Source organism: Thunnus thynnus, chromosome 14 (genome assembly GCF_963924715.1).
Source record: "Thunnus thynnus chromosome 14, fThuThy2.1, whole genome shotgun sequence".
NCBI lineage: Eukaryota > Metazoa > Chordata > Actinopteri > Scombriformes > Scombridae > Thunnus > Thunnus thynnus.
This window is the reverse complement of record NC_089530.1, coordinates 20,709,613-20,721,723: the sequence shown is the minus strand read 5'-3', so window position 1 is coordinate 20,721,723 and position 12,111 is coordinate 20,709,613. Positions and strand designations below refer to the sequence as shown.

The window sequence follows — 12,111 nt, the reverse complement described above, 5'->3', positions numbered from 1 at the left end:
TCTTCAAATTGCTTGGTTCAACCAATAGTCCAAAACACAAAGATATTCAATTTACAATTACATTAAACTGCAAAAAGCACTAAATATTCACATTTGAGAAGCTGGAAAAAAATGAATACTTGGCATTTTTATGAAAATTGTTCGACCAAGAGATTTTTCGACTAATGGTTTCAGCCCTAATTATGTTACAGTGTAACTGTTATTAAAGCATTAACATATAAACAGCTTTTTAATGTTGCAGATGTGGAGTTAACGGATATATCTGGATTTTGACTGTTTTATATAAAAATTAATCATGTAAGTTCTGGTGTCAGATAAATGTAACAGAGTAAAAAGTGTAATTAATGCTGAAGTATGGTGCAGTAGCCTACTTGAGTAAATGTACTTAAGTTATTTTCCACTAATGTCCTGATTTCACTCAAATGAACTTGGACACCTTTATGTCTGCAAATTTTTTGCAGTTTGAGCTAGTTTCATTAACATTTTTACAAATGAGCGCTTTATCTGACTAACGCCTTATTAACTTAACTTTACATCTATTTCCCATTGTGTTTGAATGTCCTGTATTAGCAGATGATCCAACTGATGTCATTCTGCAAGCCCCATATCCTCTCACTTCCCGCGACCCTGCATGGACAAAAGGGAAGTGTCAACACCACCTCTCTAACTGCACAATTAACATGCAAATGAGCTCTGTCGCTAATGGCGATGGCAAAGCGCTCTTATGATGGAAATATGCTTTCTGTTTTGGCAGTATGTGTTAAACATTAGTCTGTGGAATCAGCTGAGGACAGGAGGGCAGAGGGCCTCGAGGCTTCCCTGAGGGGCAAAAGAGAGGTAGACACAGAGAGGGAATGGCCTCTGCACCTGCTTCACTGACTATGACACACACACAGAGGACGACCAGGCGGTTATAATCAGCCTCGTTCAGGCTGTCAGCCCGGTCAATAAGTTATCCCCTCAACTGCTTTTGTTCTAGCAGCAGCTAGACTCATGCGGCCGCTGCCCCTTATTCAACTGAAATTTATTTTCAATTGCTGCCCTCAGGCACCAACCCCACCGCAGCAGCTCACTGACCGAGCAAGTAAACAAACCAGCAGACCACTTCACACACATGTACTTCCACACAAAGATGATTAGAGGCAGAACTCTTCAGACTGAATGAACGCAGCGACCGTCTGCGATTGCCAAATGAGATGTTTGCACAAACTCTGGAGTTTTAAAAGCTTTAAATGCCCCTACTGTTTATACATATCAGACAAAAAAAGAAGCCTTAAATCTGCAGCTTTTGTGAAGCTCATATCTATGATGCAGCTGGCAAGCATCTGTCAGTGTATTTTTAATTAAAACAACTTTACAGATTTCAGATTATGTTTTTGGAAAAGGCAGCTGGGTCACAGGGCCACCGGGTGGAAAAGGCTGACAGCATTGTCGCCTTGTTAGCGTCCGTGTCTAAGAGTGGGAAAAAGGCCTGTTATTATGTGTGTGTGTGTGTGTGTGTGTGTGTGTGTGAAGAAGAGGGTGAACAAAGCTCTAAGTGATAAACCTCGAGTGGCTCGCAGTAACAGGTGTGAGCTCTGTAAAGGACCAATCGTTTGTCAAGCCTTGTGAAAACAGAAGCTGATGACCAGTCCGTTCAGTCATCACTGACCAGTCTGCACACACACACACACACACACACACACACACACACACACACACACACAGGATTTATGAAGACATTTGATCTCTTATCTCTCTGTCAGTCTTATTTGTTTTTGGCTCTATTATTCATTTATTCACACGTGATATCTCCTAATTCTATCTCCCGTTTATGCTTTGAAGTTTTGACTTTTAAAAAAAAGCAGAGTAAACTGGATTTGCTGTAGATTTATTGAAGACATTTCACCTCTCATCCAAAAAGCTTCTTCTGTTCAGTTGCCATTAGTAGAATAAAAAGTTGCTCAAATACCGGTGAAAAAACAAAAATATTTCTGCATTTTATAGCTGTTTTCCCACTTCTCTGCCTCTCTTTCTGTTCTTAAATTTAATCTGTTACTTTGTTTTTGTCTTATACTACATCATTATCATTCTTCTGTCTTCAACTTTCTTTCTTCTGTGTTTGCCGGGCCTCCCTTCATGAAAAAGAGAATTTGAATCTCAGTGGGATTTACATGATTAGGTAAAACTATAAATAAAACTCTAAGAGTCTAATGAGGATAATTAAGCCCCTCCAGTATAATAAACACAGTGACAGACAACACATCATTCAGTCATTGTTTGCCAGTGTATATTGTTTTTTTTTTTCTCTTCTAGCTGATGACAGTGAGCTCAACAGCAGAAAATAAAAACTTAAATTTGTGCAAGCCATGAGATACTCCTGTTATCATATGATCACTATAAGAGAGGAAAAAACAAGATGTACACTCCCCTTTCAAAATAAACAAACAAAAACAGGAAAAAAACACGGATTTACATTCATCCCTTAAACATGCAACTGCCATCATTTGCATTTGTCTTGTGCATGTTATTTGCATGTGCATGATTGCTTTGTGCATTATTTTGTGGCTCACTTACAAACGATCCTCCCTCCATGAATTTAACAGTGCTTGATGGCAGCAGCAGCAGCAGCAGCAGCAGTTGTCTCTGCTTTACTCAGCTCCTAATTAGCCAGAATTAAGAAGTATTTCTCGGCCCATTGAAGAGTCCATTTCCTTTGAAACCAGAGCATAATAAACCTTAAGTAATTACCCCAACTCATGACTATTAACTCGCAAACCGCCAGCTTCCCTTGACAACATCCTCCTCAGTGTTGTGTGGTTAAAAGGCCATTGCAGCTACCCAGCTATTTACATCCCATCTGGCAGGCTGCGAGGGACAGACAGACTATACTCATTCCTAAAGACAAAAAAAAAAAAAAGAAGTGTAAAATGAACTCTTTCACTCTTTCTCAACTTAGCCACAAACTTGTGTTTTCTTCCCTCCAAATAAGTTACAAAAGGGCTTCTTCTCCTTTTCTTTTTCTGTCTTTCTCCCCTTTATTTTTTTTAATTTAATCCACGCACTCATTTGCATGCGGCGAGGCCGAGGAGGGGCTCTGAATGTATAATCTTCTGCATTTAGTAGCCTGTAATCCCGACGCCTCTCTGTGATGTGATTTTCTCCTCTTGGTCCCCCATGAACAATTAACTTGTAATCTGCACAAACATACATTCTGTCGCTGCAGAGATGAGACGGAGGAACACCCATGGGACCCCGGCGGACAAACTGCTCCGCGCTCCCCAAGCCGGATCACTTTCTGCAACAACTGGGCTCCATTAGTCCCACCAGCCCAGTCCCTCATTTTATCCTCATTTTCCCTTCTCTTAACATTTTTGTTGTTAGCTGCTCGGGAAATGTTAAATAAATCCTGTCTGTGCTCATCATAAACGGATGTTACTGTGCAGTCTGGGGCCTGCGGGTGCAAACATGAAACACAAGAAAAAGAAATAAATGATCAGATGATATCATTTGCGTTTATTTTAAAGTGGTAAAGTGGGTTGTGGTTGCTGAAAAATCGCTCTTCAACTTTCAAGAATTCCTAGCTTCATTTTAGAGCTTTATCCTAAATATTTAATTTAATTTTTAAAGAAAGAAAAGAGTGCTTCTTCATCCATATCAGACTTAGAAAATTAATTCATAAGAAAAACACACTCTCTATTATTTTTATCATCACACTTGTAGTTTTCTTTTCAGATATTTGGCCTGTGATTGGCCTGTTAAATTGCATTATATCCATTTATTTCTTACGTTTCTTGTTTCAGACTAAATGACCAATTGCAATACTTGAATCTGTAAAAGTGTAAAAGTACACAACGTGGCGAGCCGAGGCCTCGCTTTAGTTTGGAGAATTACGCACAAAAAAATGCTTTAAAATAATAATTAAATACTGAAAAATATGCGAGAATTAAATATGTTTTTGGCTGAAATGGAGGATTAGATTTAAAGAGATGAATCCTGCCTTTATGTGAAAATAAATCAAGTTTGTAGGCTTGTTTTTCAGTCAGGCTGGGGGTGAAAATGTGCATCCATGAAAAAAGAAATTAGACCTAAACTAAACGTCAGGAAGTGTAACAGAGAGTTGAAGTGATAAGTGTTTTTTTTAAGGTTCCAAGTCACTATTGTAAAAAAAGAGAGAATGACAATAGATATGATCCATAATTTCAGTTTTATTGAAATTTCATCCAGGGACTCTGGGCGATAATAAATATTTCATCAATCATCAACAATGTACAAAAATAAAGACACGGGGTCTCTGGGCATAACAAATTCAGTTCAGCAAAAAACAATCATGCTGTGATGTCATCATTAGCCTATACCTTCATGCAAAACATAAAAATAAAAATAAACATCTAAATCAGAGCACAGATGGACATACAATGAGCCACAAAATAAGAATAAATCTAAAACTTTAGATTTGAAAACAAATTCCCGCGGTGGCAGAATCATTTTAGCCAAATGTCATTATTTTCATATAGAGTTTAAAATCCTTGGTACAAGGCACAGAGAGCATTCTTCGTTTTCACAAAATGACGCCTGATACAAAAAAAATATGTAAAATTAAACAAAACGTTCATGCAGCCTCCTTCATCTTTCACATTGTGGTGTGACACTAAAACTCCACATCGTGTTGCATGACACAGAACTTTTTAGTTTTACCTTCAACTGGCAAATCATCAGTCTTTATAAGTCCTTGTTACAAGGAGGAAAATAACACTTTTTTTTCTCATACGCCAAACAAGAAAACAGACAAAACAACAGCATGCACCAGTGAGGCCAAATCCACCCTCATGCCCTGAATTCTCTATTTACAAACATCATTACATATCTCAGTCTCTGCATGTCTGTCAGACACACGGGCATCATTTCATCCCGTCTTTTCCCTCCCCTGTGAGTCTCGTGAGGCCGGTAGAGGTGATGGGGATCTGTGGAGGAGGAGGCACCTGGCAGATGGTGCAGGGACACGGCAGTCCGGCCCAGTGCTGGAAGCCGGAGCCCAGCTGCAAAGCCGGGGGCGCAGCCGGGGAGCCCTTCATCAGGGCGTGGGGCGCCCGGATAGACGGGAGCCCTGGCAGCGCGCTCGTCAAGGTGGAGGACGTGGAGGAAGACAGCGCGCTCCCGAGGAGCGGGTGCATCTGGTGCGCGGCAGCGGCGGCTGCGGCGGCGGCGGCTGCAGCGGCGGGGCCCCCGGCATGTGTACCGGCACCGGCTGGGTGCGCCACGGTGCCGCAGTGGAAAGCGGAGTGCTGCCCTCCGTAAATCTCCCCCACCAGCCGCTTCATCTCGTCCAAGGAGCTGGTGAGCATCAGGATGTAGTTCCTGGCGAGAAGCAGCGTGGCAATCTTGGACAACTTCCGAACCGAGGGCCCGTGCGCGTAGGGCATCACCTCGCGCAGGCCGTCCATGGCCAGGTTAAGGTCATGCATGCGTTTCCGCTCCCGACCGTTAATCTTGAGGCGGAGCTGGAACATTTCCTCCTCGGTGACTTGTTTCTTCAGTTTATACTTGTTGCTGCTGCTGCTGCTGCTGCTGCTGCTTCCTACAGACTTGCTGTCTCCGGACCGCAGGTGCTCGGGTATCTTCTGGCGCTCGCCGCTCTGCGTGGAGGAGGACACGGAGGAGCCGGTGTGGTGGTGGTGATGGTGGAGATGTGGGAGATGGTCTCGGAGAAACAAGCCGTCCATGTCCGGAGAGGAGGCTCTGCTGCTCGGGCTGGAGTCTGAATTCATTTTATGAGATCGCTTCCGAGGTTGTTGGGTAGGAGGTCGCTGCTGGCTTCCTCCCTCTCTCTCACTTTCACCTTCTCCTCTCTCTCTCTCTCTCTCTCTCTCTCTCTCTCTCTCTCTCTCTCTCGCTCTCTCTCTCTCTCTCTCGCTCTCTCTCTCCGTCTCTCCCTCACTCCTTCTCTCTCTCTCTTTTCTTCCTGGAGCTTTTAGTCACTCTGGTCACCTGATGTTGTCTGTATCCCTCCTGTTCCACGTTTCTGTCCTTCTTATCACATCAGTGACCACTTTTCCTCTGTGTCTGCCGGCTTCCTTTGTCTGTCTCTCTCCGTGTGTGTCTCTGTATCTCTGCGGTGAGGAGGACACTGATAGTGGGTATTTATACATGCGGGCAGACAAAAGCGGCTTTCCTATTCATAACGCCTAGTTAGGAGGATGACGTGCCCGTTTGAAAGGGGGCGGTGTGCTTTGACTGTCCCAGTGACCGCGGTGCGCAACCATTCACTGCCATTGTCAGGACACTGTTGGGGGGCACAGCGCGCTTCTCCTCTCCTCTCCTCTTCTCTCCTCTTCTCCTCTCCTCTCCTCTTCTCTCCTCTTCTTCTCTCCTCTCCTCTCCTCTCCTCTTCTTCTTTTCTCTTCTCTTCTCTTCTCTTCTCTTCTCTTCTCTTCTCTTCTCTTCTCTTCTCTTCTCTTCTTTTCTCTTCTCTCTTCTTTTCTCTTCTTTTCTCGTGGATCAGAAAATTGCTCTTCAAGGGACAAACTGGTCAGTTTTAAAATTGTTTCATTTTTGTAAAAGTTATGCATGTATTAGAGGTTGTTTTGAGAGTTTCCTACAGTTTATTTTTTTAAAAGAAATTCTATCTGGTTTGTCGTGTCTGCTGATCATTTTTGTGGACTGCGCAATGCACATTTTACGCACGAAACCAACTTGCGAAAATGTTCTTTTTTTCACATGTTTTGATTTCACAGGCAAAGAAATAGCTGATTAAACGCACCAGAAAGGAGAGACCATGCTGTGCCATTTCAAAAAAATCAGCCACACAGAAAGTGTGTTCACCTTGGAGAAACAGTGTTGGTTCCTCACCGAACAGTCACAATTTAAACCAAAGTGACTGCGGTTCTGCCGATGGTTTCCTGAGGGAATGAGGAGGAATGGGAAGGGAAATTACTTTCCCACTGAGCGGCTCCTGCTGCCGCAGGGTGCAGGGCCTCCGCTGGGACAGAGGTAACATGCCCGCTCCGACACTCGGCACTCTGCTGGCCATATGGCAGCATGTGGGCGTCAGTGTTCACCAGTGTGCACCTCATGTCTGGACCTTCATAAAACTTCTCATTTGTTCCATGTGTCACTAAATGACAATTCATTTTATATCTTTTTATAATAATATGATTTTAAAGAGTTTATAACAGATGTGTGTTTTTTTTTTTAAATCTCTTAAACAAAATTGAACACAAAACAAAATAGGAACAAACTCTTTCTCTGTTTTTATTAATAATAACCTGAACATTTTTAAATAGATGACAAAACAGAAAATGCTTACAGTATATTTCACTTTAATTCAAAATGCTTTATTTGTCCTTTAAGAGGCATTTTGAAGCAAATACAAATACACACAAACAATTCATTCACACACATAAAAAACAATGTAAGAATGCAAAATAAAGAGGATCTATTTAAACAAGAGAAATTGTCAAGAACAATTAAAATCAGCCATACACTCTATTTCCAAAATGAAACAATAAACCAAATCATGAAAATTAACACAGAGGAAAAATATGCATATCTATCACAAATCATAATTTACTGATGAACTGATAAATCACTTAAGGTGTTGCTGTATTAAAAAATAAAGGACAATACGTTAAATTGAGTCAGTATTGGCTATATTGAGCTGCTGAGAGCGCTCTCTCCACTCTGAAGAGTCTACTCCAGATCTGTTTTGTGGAGGTGGAGTGGAGGAACAGGCCACCAACAATAACACGTGGAAGTAACTGAAGCACTCTACTCTCTCACCACCACCACCTCAACATCCCTCCATCCATCCATCTGTCTGTCTCTCCGTCCGTCCGGCCATCCATCCATCCACCCGTCTGTCTGCTCACCCTGCCACCCAGCACTTCAAACCCCGATAATAAAGTCCGTCAGATTCAGATTCTACTCGTTGCTCTGTCCTTTCGCTGAGGAGATCCCCCTCGTAGAACAGTAAAAATGTGTATTCACGGCCTCATTGTTGGCCCAGCAAAAGAGCCCTTCTCATAAAGGTGCTGCCAATGCAAAGAAAAGCGCTGGTCGGCTTTGCTCTCTCTTGGTGGCATTTGAAAGTGTAAAGCTTTGAATACCAATTGCTTGAACTGGACATATGTGAATCCGCTGTAAGCCTACTAATCCTGTCCCCAAGTGTTTCTTTGTGTGTGGGGAGCCTCGCACACCCAAGAGAAAGTGTTCCTAATCCGGCCAATGTGGAAAAATGTGTGAATGAGAGGGACAGAGGAGAGCTGAGAGAGAGGGCTGGACGAGGTGTGTGTGTGTGTGTGTGTGTGTCAGGTGTCAATTTGTGCAGGAACACATGCTTTTGATGTATTTTTTTAATGCTTTATTTATGTATTTTGGTGTTTTTGAGCATGTGTGTGTGTCCATTTTAAGGCCCATAGCTGCACACCACCAGGACACTGGTCTAAATGGAGGCAGTTATTCACTGTTCCTCACACTACGTCGCAGCAGGTCGCCCCTAATGTGCTCTTTTCACTGCATAAGCTCCTCGCTTTCCTTTTATTCCTCTTTTTATCTCTGCTCCTCTCACACTCTCTTCTTCCTCTCTCTTCCTTGCTCTATCTCTGCTTCTTCTCTCACACTCCTCTCTCTCTCTCTTTATTTTTTTTTTTTTTATCTTTCTCTCATACACAAATGGCTCTCTGCTCTCTTACATCAGTTTTCCGGGCAGCAAAAAGACAGTTAGTTAGTTGTATGTGTGTCTGGAGCATCTATCTTTCTGTGCTGGCACTGAGGAGCATTTATTAGGTGATGTGCTCCTTCTACCAGATCTAACAGATAATTATAGACCAAGAAAAGTGAACTTATGCTCCTCTGAAACAACCCACATCCTCCGTCTCTCTCTCTCTCCTGGGTGGGCCAGACCACGAGGCCCCTTCTAATAAGCTTGGGGCAGTAAACAGTGAATGGAGGCGTTCCTGCAGCAGTATGAGAAGACAGTAGTCGGCCGTCTCACTATCACTGCGACACAGACTGTGTTAGCTGAACATCTCTGAGCTGAAAGGAGCAGGGTGCTTAACGGGAGACAATACACACTCGGAGGGAGACACGAGGTCAAGGTCACAGCCAAAGTGTCAAAGTGTAATCTGTATTTAAAAACTGTGATATTTGTTGCTCTTATTCATGTTTTGGCAATTAAAATCTGTTGAAAATGAGGTTAGTTTCAGTTACTGTTGATGTGTGATTATCTGTGATCATTAAGTGTTGAAAATGATTTAATGTAGTCATTTACTTTTTGTTTTAGTTTTCTCATAAATGGAATTTGATGATTATATGAGAAATTTTGTGTAATCTCACTTTATACAAAACACTCCCACATCTGTCTGAAACATACCTGCTAACTTAACAGCTGCTGTTTGATATTTAAGATACTTATTTGTCTTTTTTTTTTAGTTCAAAAATTGTGCTGACTTTTAAACCCTAAAACAATCCAACTGTCCAATATTGTAAAAAGACTGTTTGTGCAGTGACAGCGTTAGCAGTTAGCATGTTAGCTTTGAGACAAAGATATTACAGTACAGTTTTGATACTCTGACTTAGACCAGTAAAGTTCCCCTTGAACTAAAGCAATATCTACTTGTGACCCATCAGAGTTTTACTGTTTTAGTATTTGTTTTATAGGAATCATTTTTAGATGCCTGAAGACATAAAAATGATCCTGTCATTCCTGTCAAAAAAAAACAAAGATTAGAGGAATATTGTCTGAAAACATAAATATAATTTTTGGCGTGGCATGAATCTTTTCTTTGCTCTCCAGTCCTGTTAATCATCTTGTGGTCTCGATTTAGAAAACGTATTTCTTTACAGCACGAGGCGAGTTGCTTTATTGCACAAAACAGGAAGAGGAATCTATTCTTTCAGCACCAGCGGAGCTCTATCATCTTGAAAAGAAGTGAAAGATTGATTGGAAAATGTGCTCTTCATTTCAAGAAATATCGACGCTAACAGTACTTTTGGTGTTTCTGGTATGATCTCATTACATCGAGGTATAAAAACTGCAACTCAGGCTTGTTATTCTGCCTGTGGGTATGTGTCATACACACCAAGTTTTTCCTCTGAATAAGAATCAAGGTTGTATGAAGGTATGTATCAAGGAAACATGATCACCTGATAAAATCATCACCCTGTACTAATGAGACACTTTCTGTTGAAAAGCTTGAGGCGGTAAAGCTTCACCCGGATCAAACGACCGGGCTGAAAATCAAGAATATGTCACGTTGTCTCGACCTGCAGGAAGAATTTTATTTAATATGAATCAACTCTCAGAGCTGAGAGTTATAACATGTTAACAACATCACCAGTTTGAAAGACTACGAGACATGTTTCTATTTGTTGAGCAATCAAACAAATTAGTGTTTTAGTGACATTTTAGGTTTAAATTATTACTGAGATGATCACTGTAGTTTATAACTGTTTATTATCGTATATATATATACATACATATATATATAGATGTCAGTTCAGTGTCATAATTTTGTCTTCACAGTGAATGAGAGGTGGGGGATCATGACTTTATCAGAAGTGATAAGTATTGATAAGCACAATTAAGATTCATAAAATGTAACAAAAAAATCAATGGCTGTAAATGACGAACCCAGAATTTTTAAACATTTCTGGATTATCTGTTGTGTCACCGGAAGAGGAGGCCAAATTTATATTTTCCTCTGTTGTGTTTGGCATACTGTAGCATATTAAGTAACTATACTTCCAGTGTGAATTCAGTCAAAGTCAGTTTGTTTGAAGATATTGTGTACATTGTTTAATCTGCTAAAAAACTTGTTACAAACATTCTTAATGAGGGCAGGGTATCATATATCAGATCATGGAGGCATCAATCCAGAATACATTATAATCTCAGATTCAAGGACATGGATCTTCTGTTTTTTTATAATGAGGTTTTATCATAACCCTCAGTGCAACTACAGACCCTTTAAGACTGATTTGACTTTTATCTTGTTTATCTTGAATTCTGAAGGCGTCGTTGTCACTATCAGCCGATTTAAAGAAGAGATACTTGTACCATGTGCTTTATGTTTGACAGGAGATCAAGGTGACGTCATTATTTCATTATCATCATCATCATTATCATCATATATTAGTTTGTTAAAGCTTTGATGATGAGAGAAATATAGTAGTTAAACAATAATATATATATAAATTTAACCAATATCACTAAGTTTGTTAAAATAATAATTTTACTCCATTTTCACTTTTAAGAATATTTACCACGTCGTGCTTGTTTGCATTCATTCATTAACTATTTTCTATTTCATTGTATTTGCACATTATTGCACAGCAAGGTAGCCTGTCCACCTATTTTATTTCTGTTTTATGTCCGTACACCTTCTTGAGTCATTGTGCAAAAAAAGAAAAGTGTAAAAACTCTCAGCAGAAAAAATGTTTAGAATTTAAAACTTTTGGTTTTAAAAATCTCCTCATTCAATTCATGAGCAAAGTTCTTCAGGACAACAAACTTCATAGACAAAAAACAATGACATTGCTGATATAATCCTAAAAGAAGATATTGGAGCTCTTCATCAATACGCCATGTAGTTAACATTTAAGAACTTATTTGTATGACCTGACCGACACATCATCCAGAAAATAAGATGCATAGAAAGTAGACATGAACCAGATAGGTACACAGTATTAAATAAGACCTGAATACTGTCAAAAATATATAAAATTTAAGTTTTTGCAAATGGTTAATGTGAACTTATTTCACATGTACAATACTGTACTCAATACTACTCAATAATCAATACCACTCAATACTCTCTGATCAGTGTGAAATGCATGGAGGACAAAATAAAACCCCATCAATGCACTGTTTATGGTGATGTTAAAGGCTGCAGAGCTTCTGGGAGATGTTAGTTCCTCTTTGAGCCAAATTCTGTGTAACAGTAATAGTGATTGATTTACTGTGTATTGCCAAAAAGGAAAGTCGAGCCTTTACATAGAAATTCTTCCAACAGTAACACTTTTGAATGATGAATTTATGAACAGCAGGTTTATGTTTTTTTCCATTGGGAGGACGACTGTGTCTAACTTTTTCAATATGTTAAAATTCAAATAAAAATATTGTTTAAAAAAAAG

General features: G+C 40.3%; 1 protein-coding gene across 1 annotated transcript; it reads right to left on the bottom strand.

Annotated features, from left to right (window-relative positions):
• Positions 1–4,220: 4,220 nt before the first annotated feature.
• On the bottom strand, positions 4,221–6,314 carry olig3 (oligodendrocyte transcription factor 3). The gene has a single exon (XM_067611120.1). The coding sequence runs from the start codon at positions 5,745–5,747 to the stop codon at positions 4,881–4,883; it is 867 nt and encodes a 288-aa protein (XP_067467221.1). The 5' UTR covers positions 5,748–6,314; the 3' UTR covers positions 4,221–4,880.
• Positions 6,315–12,111: the final 5,797 nt, after the last annotated feature.

Bases quoted from the DNA above. Each gene is read 5' to 3' on its own strand.
- olig3 (XM_067611120.1), bottom strand. From the start codon at position 5,747: ATGAATTCAGACTCCAGCCCGAGCAGCAGAGCCTCCTCTCCGGACATG.